At 53.1% G+C, this 14,843-nt stretch overlaps 2 protein-coding genes across 4 annotated transcripts in view; one reads left to right on the forward strand and one right to left on the reverse strand.

The window, feature by feature from the left end:
- Nucleotides 1-167: 167 nt before the first annotated feature.
- On the forward strand, nucleotides 168-9,390 carry NEIL1 (nei like DNA glycosylase 1). Of its 2 annotated transcripts, XM_063142473.1 has the most exons (11): nucleotides 168-266; nucleotides 1,304-1,397; nucleotides 1,533-1,789; nucleotides 2,729-2,848; nucleotides 3,255-3,318; nucleotides 3,939-4,038; nucleotides 4,894-5,018; nucleotides 5,865-5,892; nucleotides 6,569-6,630; nucleotides 7,790-8,036; nucleotides 8,261-9,390. In XM_063142473.1, exons 2-11 carry the CDS (start codon nucleotides 1,305-1,307, stop codon nucleotides 8,305-8,307), a joined length of 1,143 nt encoding a protein of 380 aa, XP_062998543.1. In that variant the 5' UTR covers nucleotides 168-266; nucleotide 1,304; the 3' UTR covers nucleotides 8,308-9,390. The 2 variants fall into 2 exon arrangements, with proteins under 2 accessions (XP_062998543.1, XP_062998542.1); XM_063142472.1 differs by having other exon boundaries at nucleotides 1,304-1,789.
- Nucleotides 9,271-14,843, reverse strand: part of MAN2C1 (mannosidase alpha class 2C member 1) — a 19,740-nt gene continuing 14,167 nt past the window's right edge. Inside the window, exons 17-26 of one of the 2 annotated variants that reach the window (XM_063142470.1) lie at nucleotides 14,409-14,491; nucleotides 13,942-14,036; nucleotides 13,520-13,624; nucleotides 12,751-12,907; nucleotides 12,426-12,569; nucleotides 11,632-11,741; nucleotides 11,323-11,402; nucleotides 10,998-11,143; nucleotides 10,210-10,313; nucleotides 9,271-10,097 (exon numbers count right to left, since the gene is read on the reverse strand). In XM_063142470.1, coding sequence (XP_062998540.1) covers nucleotides 9,968-10,097; nucleotides 10,210-10,313; nucleotides 10,998-11,143; nucleotides 11,323-11,402; nucleotides 11,632-11,741; nucleotides 12,426-12,569; nucleotides 12,751-12,907; nucleotides 13,520-13,624; nucleotides 13,942-14,036; nucleotides 14,409-14,491 — 1,154 coding nt within the window. In that variant the 3' untranslated portion in view covers nucleotides 9,271-9,967. Of the gene's footprint in view, nucleotides 10,098-10,209; nucleotides 10,314-10,997; nucleotides 11,144-11,322; nucleotides 11,403-11,631; nucleotides 11,742-12,425; nucleotides 12,570-12,701; nucleotides 12,908-13,519; nucleotides 13,625-13,941; nucleotides 14,037-14,408; nucleotides 14,492-14,843 lie in introns of those variants that run through there. The other variant, XM_063142471.1, reaches the window with a different exon arrangement.

Genomic DNA, 14,843 nt, shown 5'->3' on the forward strand with positions numbered 1-14,843 from the left:
TTCGTTTGCCGCGGGCGAGGAGGCTTCTGCGTTGGAGCTGCCCGATTGCGGGGGCAGCCCGGGGTGGGGGGCAAGCGCGCCACCTGCGCCTGACGCAAAGGGCGTCGCTGCGAGGGCCGGGGGTCGCTGGGCGGCTGATCCCCCACTATAAAGCGGGCAGTCTGGGGCTCCGGGGGGGAGGGTCGCCAAGCCCGCGAAGGAGGAGCTCTGGGCGCGGAACCGAGGGCAGCGAGCGAGCGAGGAGCAGTTGACGCCTCAGGTCGCAGGTGAGCTTCCCCCACCCCCAGCCAGCCTTTCCCTGTTTTCAGATGTGGAGGGAACCTCTGAGCACATGCAGAGTGCCTTTCCCTCTTTCTTTCTTTCTTTCCACTCCCTCCCAAGGAGCAGCCCCCCGGGTTCTCGCTCTCATTCCTTGAGCATCCACTGCCCTCTTCTCCAACTTGGGGCCCTCCAGATATCATCATCATCATCATCATCATCTATATACCGCCCCATAGCCAAAGTTCTCTGAGCAGTTTACAAAAGTTTAAAACAGTGAACATTAAAAACAAATGTGCAAAATTTTAAACCATAAAAAGCATAAAATACAAACAAAAACAGACAATATATTGGATTCCATCTCCCATCAGCCCCAGCCAGCCTGGCCAATGGGCAGCAGGGATCCTGAGAGTTGTAATCTGGCTGGGTGGCATCAGAGGTTGCGGAAGGGCTGATCTGCTGAGTCTACTAAACTATTCCTTGCATTTATTAATCTCGTTACTAAACCTCCCCTCCCCTATACACACACACACACACATACTCTAATGCTTGTGCTAGTTTATGTATTCATTTATTTAATTTTAAAAATTATATTTTTTTCAGGCCGCGTTTAAGAATAATTTTTTTTTGCCTTTTTTTGTGATTTAAGTAACTGTCTTCCGGTGTGTTGGTTTATTTGTTTTATGCTTGATGGTTTAGTTCCTGTTGTTTTATGACTGTATGTTTTCATTGGGGCCCTGAGCTGCCTGTCATGAGGCTACGTAAGAGGGGGGAGGGGCTGCGTGAGGAGCAAGGGTTTTTTTTATGCTTTTTATGGCATACTGGTTTTTTAACCTTTCGTGTTTTAATCTTTGTAAACTGCCCAGAGAGCTTCGGCTACGGGGCAGTATAGAAATGAAATGAAATAAAATGAGTAAATATCCAAATAAGAACTCCTTGTCCCACTTTAAGGAATTCTCTTGAAACTCACCTTCTCTCTCTCTCCCTCTCTCTCCTTTCCCTTTTCCTCCCGTCTCCTCCTCCTCTTCCTTCTCCCTGTTTCTAGGATGCCTGAAGGCCCGGAGCTGTTCCTAACCGGCCAGTACATTAACGCGGAGTGCGGGGGGCTCGTTTTCTCGGGGAAGGTGGAGAAGTCGGAGGTGAGCAAGAATCCAGAAGTGCCCTTTGAGAGCGACGGCTACCAGATCTCGGCTGCGTCGCGGGGCAAAGAGCTGAAGCTCACTTTGGCGCCCGTCCAGCGGGAGCCTCCTCCTCCTCCTCCTCCTCCAGGGCAGCTCTGCCCAGCCCCGGGCCAGAAGGCAGCGCCAGCAGTGCCCACGGATCTCGTCTTCCGCTTCGGCATGTCCGGCTGCTTCAAGCTGTTCCCGGCGGCCGAGGTGCCGAAGCACGCCCACTTGCGCTTCTACACCCGGGAGCGGCCGCCCCGAGCCCTCTGCTACGTGGACGTCCGGCGCTTTGGCAGGTGGGAGGTGGGCGGCGGCTGGCAGGCGGACCGAGGGCCCTGCGTGATGCTGGAGTACGAGAGGTTCAGGTGAGGCCTGCCCCCTGCCCAGAATGGCAGCCAGGGCTCGAGGGCGCCGTTTGGGCTGTGTGAGGAACCACCCTCAGGGAAGCTCTCGGGGGCCACGTTCCAGTGGTGGGCGGAGCTAAAGGCAAAAGGGGCGGGGCTACAAGTAGGAGAAAGCCCCCCAAACACCAGCAGAGCTTCCCTTAAAGCTCTTGGTGCCGGTAATTCAACCTGTGGGATGCAGCCTCCTCACCTGTCGTCGGTTGGTGGCACAGCTCAGACGCGGGTTCATCAGCCTGGCTGGCTGGGAGTCGTCGGACTTTATTCCATGTAAACTTGCATAGGGTTGCACCCTAAATGTATTTATTTGCAGCCTTCAGGATGGTGGACCTGCTGCCTTTTTCGTTGTTGCTGTTTTTAAAAAACTATGTTTTCAGTTTCTTCCGATTTGGATCCTGCCTTCCCCCAAGGCTTTCAGGGCATGGTGCGTACCTCCTCCTCACTTCCGATTTTATCCTCTCAACAACCCTGTGAGGCAGGTCAGGCTGAGAGGTAGTGACTGGCCCAAGGTCACTCAGGGAGCATTGTGGCTGCGAGAGGATTTGAACCTGCGTCTTGACAACTTTAGTCCGATACTACGTTGTGCTGGTTTTTAGTTCCCGCCATATTTTAGCTCAGAGTTTTAGACTCCTGTTCAGTTAGGAGATCAAAAAGTCTTTGTGGCACCTTAAAAGATGAATACATTTATTCTGGCAGAAGCTTTTGTGGACACCATCCCCTTCAGAGCAGCGTCAGGGTCTCGTTCACCGGACCACGGAAGCTGATGCCAGAATCCATGTGTGAGTCTCTTAAGGTGACACAAGGGCTCTCTGTCCTTCTGGCTGCCTCTCTGGAGAAAACCCCCCGTCTTCCCCCCTGCCCAGTTCACGGCCTCCTAACAAACTTGGATCGGGTCTCTTCCAGGGAGAACGTGTTGAGGAATCTCTCCGATAAAGCTTTTGACAAGCCCATCTGTGAGGCCCTGCTAAATCAGAGGTTTTTCAATGGTATCGGCAACTACCTCCGGGCGGAAATCCTCTACCGGTATGTGTCTGGCGCTAGCTTGAATCACACGCATCCGAGTCTGCTGGGCTGCTCTCAGGACTTTGCTGTCCAAGGACAAGAAGGTCTGGAGCGAAATCTGGCCCAGAGGGGTCCCAATCCACCACACCCCCTTTCCCCTGACTGCCGCTAGTTTGGTGGCCCTAAATATTTCTATTGTTTTCTTTTAACCTACCAAAAGTAAAAAGTGAGCGACCAGGGCCACAATGACTCACCCTGAGTTCCACTCCATAATGGGAGACATCTCTGGGCTGGCTCAGGGCCTCTGCCAATGTGCACAGGGGTCCTCCAGCATGTCCGGCTTTGCAGTAGCATTGCGCAATGGCACTGCAGCGTCCTTCCAAGTATTTGGCAGTCAATTTCTCCCCCGCCTGCATCCTCTTCTTAGGTTAAAAATCCCTCCCTTTGAGAAGGCGCGGACAGTTCTTGAGGACCTGCAGCATCGGGAACAGGTGAGAGCAGATATAAGGCACCTCAGGGTCCCGACCCAGCCCTCTGGGGCTTATCCCCAGGTAGGTGGCTATAGGTCTGCAGCATGAGCTTTCCCTGATGCAGAATTTTGACACGTTTGTTTTCAACACACATTAACGTTGGCCTGAGTCTATGCTTCATGTTGGGTGTAATTCTGTGCATGTTTACAGAAAAAACTACAACTGGGTGGACATCAGGAAAAACCTCCTGACTGTTAGAGCAGTACGACAATGGAACCCTTGACCGAGGGAAGTGGTGGGCTCTCTCACACTGGGCAGTCATCTGACAGGGATGCTTTAGGGTGGATTCCTGCATTCAGCCAAGGGTTGGACTCGATGGCCTTAGAGGCCCCTTCCAACTCTACTATTCTATTCTATGAATGATGATGATGATGATGAATAGCCGAAGCTCCCTGCGCGGTTCACAAAAACTATGCTGGTAGTTGTAGGACCGTTTTTCTGTCCAAACATCCCTACAACTGCACCCTTAATGCAGGAAACAGGTAGTGGGAAAGTGTGTTTGTCTGGGCAGCGTCTGATTTGGGCATCAGTAGAGATTCCCTCTGACCTGAACTGGCCTCTCCTTGGTCTCCGCTTTGCAGACCTCTGGCAGGACACTGAGCCAAAAGGTGAAGCTGAAACGGGAGAATCCCGACTTGCTGGAACTTTGCCACATGGTACCCATGGAGGTCATCAGGCTCGGTGAGAAACCAGATCTAAAGCTGGACTAAAATGGTGATGAAGGCCAGAACATCTGCAGGGCACCAGGGTGGGGGCGGCTGACGCAGCATCACACTGACGGGCTTCTGGGTGGGTGGGGAAAATAATTTCCGCTCCCCTCTGCCACCAGCCCAGCTGATGTTGTATTGTATTGTACATGTATATGACTGTTCCAGTGTTTATAGGTAAGACTCGACTGATAACTCAAACCATCTATATCAAAGTTTCTTGCTGACTTGAAGGTGCAGGCAAAGAGCATGGAGAGGCTGTTTGCCTTCATGCCTTCCTTGTGGGCTTCCCAGGGACATGTGTGGCTGTCCACTGTTGGAAACAGGATGCTGGACTAGATGGATCCTTGGTCTGATCCAGCAATAAAATATGAACAGCGGCTTCTCAGTTGCTGGCCACAAGTGAAGCCTGCAGTCAACTGCATATATGTCAAGAACGTTTTACTGAGATTAAACCAGGAACAGGGAAGCTCACATTGGTGTGTGCGTGTGCGTGTGTGTGAGAGCGAGTGAGAGAGACTGACAGTGGGGGGACTGGACTGAAAGACGTGGCCTGTACCATATATGTTTTCTCTAATGCGGAATATTATCATCCCCATGCAAACCAGAGAACCTTCCACTGTCTTCAGTTTCTAGTCCTCACTATTATGGAGGAAAACCTTCAGGGAGGGAAAAGGTGTGGACTATCACTCAAAACGTTTTAAGAAACAACGGCTGCACTCCTGAAAGTGGGATGTACTTCCAAGGCAACGAGCATTGTACCGTGAAGGTGGGCAGGGTCGAGGGGTTTTTAGGGCTTGGTTTGCTCACCTTGCCTTCTCCCCATCAGGTGGCAAAGGCTACGACCCAGCGAACGCCACGGAGTCCACCGCCTTTTCAGCATGGCTTCAGTGCTACTACGTCCGGGGCATGAAGTCCCTGAGCGACGCCAACGGCAGGACCATCTGGTTCCAGGTAGGAACGGAGGGGGCAGGCCGCTGTCGGGCCTCCCGACGTTCTCATGCTCCGACGCGCCGCCTTCTCCTTTCGGTCTGTGGTAGAATCGGTACCATTACACAAACAGATGGTTTATTTTCATACTTTCCCCCTCTGCCAAGGTACCAAGGTTTTGAAAGCTGTTTAAAGGAAAATAAAACGTCTTAAGAGTTCCCCCCGCTTCCTGCCCACCTCTCCAGCGTCTGGAAAGTTTGTTGGTTTTTCCTTAGACTTTTTTTTATATTTAAAACTTTGTGACGACCCCCCCCTCCCCCGCACCCAAAACCTGTTCTGCAATCAAATTCTGGCTAAAATCTAGATTTAGTTCTAATTAGAGTAGACCCATTGACATTAGTGGAATTTATATTACTAACTTAAGTTCCATTGATTTAAATCGTTCTACTCTAAACAGGACTAAACCTGGATCCAGTCCTCTGTGATTACATGAAGTTAGTCATATCAGGTACACTGAATTATTCTGCTTGGTAAGAGAGAGGTCCTGATTCTCTGTGGATCCTCCGCTCTTTCTAGGAGCGTTAAGGGCAGTTGTGTTTCTATCAAGACTTAAATATTTAAAACTTTGATTTTCAGAACGTTTCTAGGTGATGGAAAACAGAGAGGCCCTTCTAGGGAGGGAGGGAGGGAGGGACCCTGTGCTTTGCAGGAAGAAGGGTTTGGGCTGAATCCAATCCCCGGCAAAACTGAATTTAGCCCTCGGTCTGAAAGGGATCTAAACTCTGTGTGCCTCACTCTGCTGCCAGCCCCCAGAGTGTCCTCGTGCCATTTGCCCTGAGCACCTTTCTCAGGCTTTTTCCTTCTACGCAGGGCGATCCCGGTCCGATGGCCCCGAAAGGTGAGCATTGCATTTGCCTCCTTTTCTCTTGCTGGATGAGAAAGAGGTCCAAGTGGCTTCTCTTCTACAACGTTGCAGTACTTCTGGGGAAGGGGGGTCAAATAGCTTTAGATCCCTCCTCCAATAAGAACTGGATCAGACCAAAGGTCCAGTGTAGCGCTCTGCTCACAGAGTGGCCGACCAGCTGCCCAGGGAAACCCACAATTGGGACATGAGTGCAACAGCACCCTCCCGCCCATGTTCCCCAGCACGTTCCCCTTACTGCTTCTGATGCCAGAGGTAGCACATAGCCATCAGGGCTAGTGGTCATGGGTGGCCGTCTCCTCCAGGAATGACAGTACGGGTCACTGGATAAAGACTTGGACTTCTACCGTGGGTAAAACTCTTCCTTGAAGGCTTTGGAGATGTTAGACTGTACATTTCTAGTGACCGGCCCCGGCTGCGATGCCTGGGTTAGAATAGCCCTGAGTGGATACAGCGAGGCCTTTGTCGGACTTATGCAGCTGGGACGCCCTGCACCCGTGCCATCTGAGCGAAGTCATACCCACTGGCACCCCTAGGCCTGGCACCTGCCATGGCGCACTCCTCCTTGTCATTTAGGGCATGATGGCGGCCTTGTAAAGATCGTGTAATGGCAACATTGGAGTTGGCTCTTAAATTTATTTTTGTTTTGCAGAGGGAAAGTCACGCAAGAAACGGTTGCAGGTGAAGTCCGATCCTGATACGCTGAGCCCAAAGGTAAGGAAGTTTTTGGTACAACACAATCTTTATACCTCTGTGGGGAGGACTTTGGTGTGGTTCCGGAGGCCCCTCTGCTCTGTCGGCCTGCACCTGCCCTTTAGGAATGTCCTGGGACCTTTAGCCAGGAAGGTTAAGCACCTTTACCCAAGGATCTCAAGTTGCACAAATTCTCTGAAATAATGCCGCTGAAGAGCAACGCAGCTACCTGGCTTCTGGTACTCAAGCCTAGGGACACGATAGGCCAGTCGTTGGCAGCTGGGGGCTTCCCCCCGTATTTACATCCTGGCTGGCTGAGACTGGTGAGGGAAGAGGAGAGGAAGGCAGGAAAACGTGCCGACCCCGTGTGTTATCAAGCCCCAGCCAGGAGTGACTGAGAACGGCAGTGAAGCAGTTGGCCGAGACCCAAAGGGAAGCATGAACCTGCGTTCTACTGAGCTGTACCATAGCCCATCTGGCCTGGACTATGGGGAGGGCAGGCTCTGGGTGGTTCCACATAGACCTATTGTCTATGGATTGGAGTCCACCAGGGGAAGAGCCTTCAACGTGGTGCCCCCCCCTCCTATGGAATTCCCTGCCTCTGGAGCTCAGGCAGGCGCCAACTTCGTATTCTTTCCGGTGCCTCCTGAAAACGTTGTTCCAGGAAGCCTTCCCTTAATGACCAGCAGTTTATTTTTCACTTTGTTTCATTAAAAACGTACTTTTAATATGTTTTTATTCTATTTTATTTTGTCCACCGCTCTGAAATTCTGAATGGAATTTAGAATGGTATAGAAAGATTGTAAATAAATAAATAAACAAAATAATGGGAGTTACCACTCCCTATGAATTGGGGAGGGGACCAGCCAGAGGAGACCCCCTTGCCTTGGCAGCCTGCCTGTGAACTTGTTGGCCGCACCCCCTCGGCGGTGGAAAGCAGGCTGGTGGCCTTGATCAGCCGAGCTCAACCTGGCGCCCTCCAGATGTGATTAACTACAACTCCCATCATCCCCCAGCCAGCAGGGCCATGCTGACTGGGGATGATGGGAGTCCTTGTCCAGCGCATCTGGAGGGCATCAGCCTAGGCCCTTGGCGTATCTGCCTGGGCTCTTCGGTTGCAGGCGGCTTTGAGCTCCCGCTTGAATGGTAGAGGCCCAGCGTCCGTGTCTCCTCTGCCTAGGTCACAAAGCCCGGCGTCAGGAGGACTTCCAGGGTCAACGCTCCTCGGGAAGGCGCCACGGGAACGAGGAAGCTTGAAAGGAAGAAGAGGGGCAAAACCGTCCAAGAACCGGAGGACCCTGCTGGGCTCGGTGGCACCAGGAGGCTGAGCACCAGGGCCAGAAGGAGCTCTGGGCCCCAGGAGTCTCCGCTGGCCGATTCCCCGGCTGGGTCTCGGAAGAGGCGACAGTCCGCTCGGATAAACAGGGGTGAGAGAGGCGTCGCCTGGATTTAGGTTTCTGGCGCTGCGGAGCAGGCCCCCCCTAACTGGATGGCCCCCAGAGGTTTGCGACGTGCAACTTCCATCTGCCCCAGCCAGTGTGGCCAATGGTCAGGAATGCTGGGAATTGTAGTCCAAAATCTCTGGAGGACAGCAGGTTGAGGAGGGCAAACGGGACAATCCATCTAACTGGCAACGTGTTTTCCTTTTTAGCCCAAGCTGCTGCTACCCCAAGGTCCAGGCGGGTGAAAGCTCAATAACCGTCCTGGTGCAGAATTATGGTCTGGCCTGTGTGCTGCTGGCACAGAAGTGGGTAAATGCCGTCGCTTTAATGTAGCTTGCTTATGTGGGTTTCTGGATCCCTACCCTGCAATGAGAAAAAGTTTGCTGCTGCAAGGACCCGCGAGGGAGAGTCTGTCTTTTGCTCGGTCACCTCTGGGGGTTTTAAATCCTGTTCAGGAACACAGAACAGCAAGAGCTACTTCGGGAAAAATTTTATACAGAATATTTTCTGAAATTCTGCCGTCTCGATGTTGTTCAGGACAGCAAAGCGGCGTTGTGTGAGAGAAGGGTGAGCAGGAGCCCTTCCTGACATGATGAGCCTTAGAAGCTTGCATTCCACAGAATTGCGTGCCACAGAACGGCGAAATGGAGCGACCGTGCAGCTCCCTAACGGTCCGGCTTTGTAGAATTGCACCGTTGTGAAAGATGTAAGAGGAAAGCGTAAGCTTGGCCACGTCATCGACTCCTCCAAAGACTTGGGATCTATCAAGCTGGGCAGGGCCCCGTTCCCCAGAAGCATCGGCTGTGGTCCTCCCTTCTGAAGAGCTCTTGGGTGGGTGTGCAAACTAGATGTGAAGTTAAAAGGTGTCTTCTTTGCATTCAAGACCTTTTAGCATGCAAACAGCATCGTGAGGTGGGGGAGGGGCTGATCATGATAGGGCCCCGAGCAGGCGCGACTCCTCCTTCCCTGGCTGGACTCCGGAGGGAAATCCCAGCTTCAAATCCCCCCTCCCCCCCACCCACTCCCCACATCTGCTCCTGACACCCTGGGGAAATTTCCTCCGGACGCGAATGCTAGCTTCAGATGAGTGATTTCCCTCAGGACTGCAGCAGGAGAGGAAACCCTCTCCTCCGTGCCTGCTGTGATCCCTAGAATTAGAAACCACCCACCCCCCTACACACACACACACAAATCCTGCCAATTGCAGTTTTAATGGTTACTCAATCAAATGTTTTGTATCTTTGGTGATGGCATCTTCTCTTAGATGTACATTTTTAAAATGCTTTTTTTTAGAACCTGCTTTTTGATGCTAATAAAAGTGTTTACTTTCTTCAAAGAACCCACCCTCTACTTAAGGGTGTCCTGCTGTTGTTTCAGAAGAGAAAAAAACACAGAAGTCCCGGTACATCTTACCTCATGTATTATTGAGGTTTCGTTCCACTGCTTTTAACATTCCCACTCCCAATGGTTTACGAATAGTAATAGAGAGGATTCTTCTCCCCCACCTAAATTAGGCTGGTACAATAATCCCTGATGCGTAATCATCCTCCCAACGTAGATTTATACTGGACTACGTGGGGGCCCTTCCTCAACCTGGTGCCCCGCAGATGTGTTGGACTGCAACTCCCATCACTCCAAGCCAACATGGCCATGCTGGCATGGAATGATGGGAGTTGTGGTCCAACGTAGCTGGAGGGCACCAGGTTGGAGAAGGCCGATCGAGGTCACCCCCCTATACAGCTTATGGGGTGTGGTAGGTAATTAGCTCCACCCACAGCCGCTATTTTGCACCTGGCTTTAGTGGGCGGATCCCAACCTTTTAGGGGGAAAAGAAAACCCCACGTAGCTCCTGCTGCCACGTCCACATCACACCTGCAGAGAACAGGATCCAAAGAGAGGGCGGATCCGTTGGTTCTTCAGCTGCCGCCTGGCCGTTTCAAGCTGAGCATAACGGAGAGCACTTGGAATGGCGTGAAGGAGAGCTTCAGGCCGTGCTCCTCCAGCAGCAGCGGGCGGCCAGGATCAGGGCGCTCCAGGAGGTCACACCTTAAGAAAGGGGAAGAGGAGGCTACAGCTTGGAAGTGGAACGCCTGCAGCGAGCGCGCCCGCCCGTGTAGCCTGATCCACCCCACCCCACCCCGTTGCGCTCTGCACTTACGTGGCCGCCTCTTGGACTGGGAGGCATGTTTGGAGCCAGGTGACCACAGTGCTCCCATGCGACTCGTAGAGCCGGACTATCAGAGCATCTGGCCGGTCCTCCGCCTGGAGGAAGAAGACACACAGGATGCTCGTGTTCAGCACAATGCCCCCCTCCCCCCATCCCAGGGTTGCATTCGCACTCTTTCCCTCCCCTTGTGACACATGGCAGAGACAGCTGAGCTCGGAGGGTCAGCAAACGAAATAACCCGGGAAGGCTTTTCTTAAAAACCTGCACGTCACCTTTTCAAAAGTAATTGCAAGGGAACAACGGCAGGCACGGGAACCCTAAACTGCCTTCCAAAGTGGTTCGCAGTAAATAAAAAGGATTGAATAAAATCCAAGCACCAGCAAAAACACACCCACCCACCCATCCTCACGGGTACCTTCAGGGAAACTGAGGCAAAGGGTGGTGGCAACAGATGAAGTTCTAAACCTTATGGCTCAACGCTACCCGAACCCGAGGCTTCACCCTCCAGCCACTCAGAGTCAGTCAGCAAGCCGTCCTGGGGTGGGGGGCCACTCAGGCTGCCTGGCCCGGCTCCTTCGCTCCAGACTTATGAACCAGGAAGAGGCAAAGCGCGTGTTCTACCACTGGGCCACAGGGACTAGAAGCTTTCTTTTAAGGGGGTGAAATCAGAGAACTTTTCAGAGGCTGACCAAACCCTCCCTCTGCTGCAACTGAGGACGCCTAGAATGCACCCAGCTCTGCCTGCAATCTCTCGCCCTCCTCTCCTTTCGGCCGCTTACCTGCTTTATAGTTTCCAGAACAACCGCTGGGGACTGCACAGAGAACGCGCTCCACGCTGGGCCTTGTGCCGGGACGCTCGGCACCGCGTGGAGAGGGAAGTTCAGGTTGTACGCCTGACGGATGACCCCGGCCTCCTGGAAGGAACCTGTCCAGAAGAAAGCAGCAGGGGAGCAGGAACAGCTGTAGGCAGTGCAGACCCCTGCTGAGAAGGGGGCCCTTCTGCCCCCTCCACCCCCCCTCCCCAGTGGGGCTCTGGGAGGCCTCTGAAAGAGCCCCGCTTGCGCCTTCTCTCCCAGCCGGCCTCCGCCTCTTAGTCTTGCTCACCCAGATGAGGCATCACTGCGTAGGTGAACTGGTGGCGTCCAACGTCTGCTGTGGCGTCAGGTGATTTGGGTGCTCTCAACCTTCATGGGGAGAGGGGGAGTAATATTCTGTTTACATATGCATGTTTTTAAATTTAATTAAGTAATTAACAGCCCTCGGTTGTACTAAAGAATAGCTCCCAAGGCAGTTAACGATAAAAGTTGAACTAAAACAACATCACTAAAACATGGCATAAAACCATTTTTTAAAAATCTACGTTCTGGGGACACCCATGCCTCCCACGCCCCCCAGGAGTGAACCGGAACTCACAGGGAAAGGCTCAGGACGTTGCCGCGGGCCGAGCAGCCGTATCTGCAGTCATTGAGCAGCGCCAGGCCAAAGCCGTGCTCGGAGAGGTCCATCCACTTGTGGCTCCACACCTCCAGAAGGAAGCAACCAAGCTGGTGTGAGTGGGGCCCACAGCATCCACGGCAGGATCTGCTTTGGCTCTCCTTCCTTGCTGCCTTCCCCGCCCCAGACGTTGCAAGGAGGCAGATGCCAACGGCTCTGCCTGGTCTGGGAGACGAGGTAAGGCAGGCATGGGGGACCGGGGGGCTGGGTGTCGATGGACCCCCATAACTCCCCTCATCCATCACCACTGGCCTGGGGGGGGGGGTGTTTAAGTTTGCCAGTCTCAGAACATCTGGGAGGGCCTCAGCTTCCCCAGCCCTTGATGCAAGGGGTGAAGGAGGGCAGGCAGGTGGGCAGCCCTGATTCCCAGGGAACTTGGGGAATTCCTCTTAGAATTTGCAGACTGCCTAAAACAGGAGGGTTGAATCTCTAGCAGTCAGAGGGCCAAATTCGGTTTCAATGAAGTACTTTAGCTCTTAAAGCTGCCTGTGGCTGAGCCCCAGGAGAGACACTGGGACCTTCTAGAATAGAGCAGAGGGGGGAGACTTGCACAAAAGCCACGAAAGCACCGAACTGTGGGCTGTGGGGGAAAGGGGACCCCGGGTGAGCTGGGATGTGGCCCCCAGGCCTGAGGTCCTGCACTCCTCCGGCCTAAGGAACGGAGCCGGGCAGGCCTGCAGCAAGGCCAGCACAGCTCCTCAGGGCCTCCTCACCTCAAAGCGCGCCCAGTCCCAGGAGGTGTTCCGGTGCGTCGGTCTCTGCAGGTGGCCGAACTGTATCTCGTACGTGGCGTTGGGGCTCCGGACCGCTGCCGGAAACTCCACCTTGAGGAACTTGTGGGCTTCGTGCCAGTCCACCTACCCAGGAGACACGGACGTATCAGAAGCTGTCAAGAAATACTTTTGTAAGCCGCCATGAGAGCCTTTTTTGGCTGAATGGCGGCATAAAAAATACTTAAATAAATAAATAAATAAATAAGAAGCGCGAACCTCGCTTCAGCGGGAAAGAGCTTCCGGGTGAGCGAGGGGGGCATCGCACCTGGGTCTGGAAGCGGAGGCAAGAGGCGGCGGCATCCAGACTGACCTCCTGGGTCAGGACGCTCCTCTCACCGACCTGCAGGGAGAACGTCGCGCTGCCTCGCAGCCCCCCTGGCAGGGCAATGGCCAGGGGTTTAATGAGCTGCACGACGGGCTTCCTGGGAAGAGACATTGGAAACCAAAGAGCTGGTCCAGAAATCAAGGTTGCAAGGGAAGGGAGGCGCGGGACCACATGTAAGGGCTGGTTCTGTTTTGCAGAGGGAATGAGCTGCTGGTCCACATGACTGGGGACAAAAGCCCCATAACCGTTTGGGCTGCACACGTGGAGAATTCAAGAGCTTACAGGCAGAGGGTCCTTTATGCTCCCCACCTGCCTGCTCTGCAGCCCCTTCTTTCCCTGCCGGACGAAGCCGCCGGGGACAAGGTCAGACACCAGTCTGTATCCTCAGAGCCACCTCCTATAACTGGCCGAGGGTCTGCAGCACAGAGGGGCCGGTTCGTCTTTTATCTCGGATGAAAAAGTGCCCAAGGGGTTGGGACAAAACATGATTATAAGCATCTCTGTATGATTTGCATTTCCAATTGCTGAATTTTGGGGAGAGAGAGAGAGAGAGAGAGAGAGAGAACCTGAATGAATGCTCTGACTTCCCGCAAAGAGAGGGCCTCTGCTATCATTTTGTTCTGTGCCAGAATCCCAAGAGGCAGGAAGGTTTCTGCAGCACGCAGACCAGAAAATTCTAAGTGGTACCCATAAGGCAACGGTCACCCACCTGGTCTCCAAGTGATAATCCATGACATCCCAAGCATCCCAGTACAACGGCACATCGTCAAATATCACAAACTGGTTAGCAAAGCAACCTTCGGGAACCGACTCTCTGGAACAAAACACACAGGACAGTCAATGGAATTCTGCTGGATAGAAATGGCAGGTGAGCAGATTTAGGTTAACATTGGGAGAAACTCCCTAACGGTAAGAGCCGTTTGGCAGTGGAAGAGACCGGCTCAAGAGGGGTTAGGCTCTCGTTCATGGGAGGCGCTGAAGCAGAGGCGGCACAGATCCCTGGCAGGGGAGCTGTGGTTGCAGACATTGTTGCGGACCCTACACCGACCAGGGCCTTGGACTAGAGGATTTTCCACACTGCATTTTTGACTGCAGAACACTCAAGCAATCAACATTTGGTTTTAAAAGTACCTCTCAGAGTGGGTTAAGCAAAGCGATGTCACACGCCCCATAGTATCCAGATGGACTTGGAGGACACCGTTCTCCATGGTCACAGAACCATCCGCCTGGGAAGAAAGTTTTAAGAACGAACTAAAACTCTCGGGTCCGCCATATTAACGAGAACCATCTTTGAGGCGTTAATAATGCTTAAGAGTGGAACTCTGTGCATGCTTAGACATGAGCTCCCAGCATTCCCCAGCCAGCATAGTAGATTCTGTAAGATTAGCACGGCTGGCTGGGGAATGTTGGGCGATGTAGGCCTTTCCCCCCTGTCTAAATGTGCACAGGATTGTGCCCTGAGGCAGTGACCCTGAGGGCTGAAGGCTTTAACTCGCTAGAACGTTGGTTCTGTCTACATGGGAAGTGGGATCCTCACAAGACAAAAGCAGGCAAGATATAAACGTAACAACAAACAAATAAGATGCAGGAAACCTCACCGCTTTGGACACGGTCACGGGATGCAGAAGAGGCAACGGATCCTGAACGGTACAGTAGCCCAGGCTGGGAACCGTCACCAAAGCTGGTGTTGAGAGGGACGACAGGAGGGAGAGATGTTGCTATTTGTTCATTTATTTTTACTAGAATAAATCCTAGTTAGCCCAAAGGCAGAAGTACTGGCAGGGAAGGAAGGAAAGGAACCTCTCGTGCAAGCACTGAGTCATTACTGACTCTTGGAGGGACGCCAGTTTCACTGATGTTTTCTTGGCAGGCCTTATAGTGCAGTGGTTTGCCGTTGCCTTCCCCAGCCATTATTACCTTTCCCCCCAGCTAGCTGGGTACTCATTTTACCGACCTTGGGAGGATGGAAGGCTGAGTCGACCTGAGCCGGCTGCCTGAAACCAGCTTCCGCTGGGATCGAACTCAGGCCGTGG

Source organism: Elgaria multicarinata, chromosome 16 (assembly GCF_023053635.1).
Source record: "Elgaria multicarinata webbii isolate HBS135686 ecotype San Diego chromosome 16, rElgMul1.1.pri, whole genome shotgun sequence".
Classification (NCBI taxonomy): domain Eukaryota; kingdom Metazoa; phylum Chordata; class Lepidosauria; order Squamata; family Anguidae; genus Elgaria; species Elgaria multicarinata.

Coding starts and splice junctions, on each gene's coding strand:
- NEIL1 (XM_063142472.1), top strand. CDS start 1,305: ATGCCTGAAGGCCCGGAGCTGTTCCTAACCGGCCAGTACATTAACGCG. Junction 3,319..3,938: donor ACCTGCAGCATCGGGAACAG/GTGAGAGCAGAT, acceptor TCCGCTTTGCAG/ACCTCTGGCAGGACACTGAG. Junction 8,037..8,260: donor GTCCGCTCGGATAAACAGGG/GTGAGAGAGGCG, acceptor TTTCCTTTTTAG/CCCAAGCTGCTGCTACCCCA.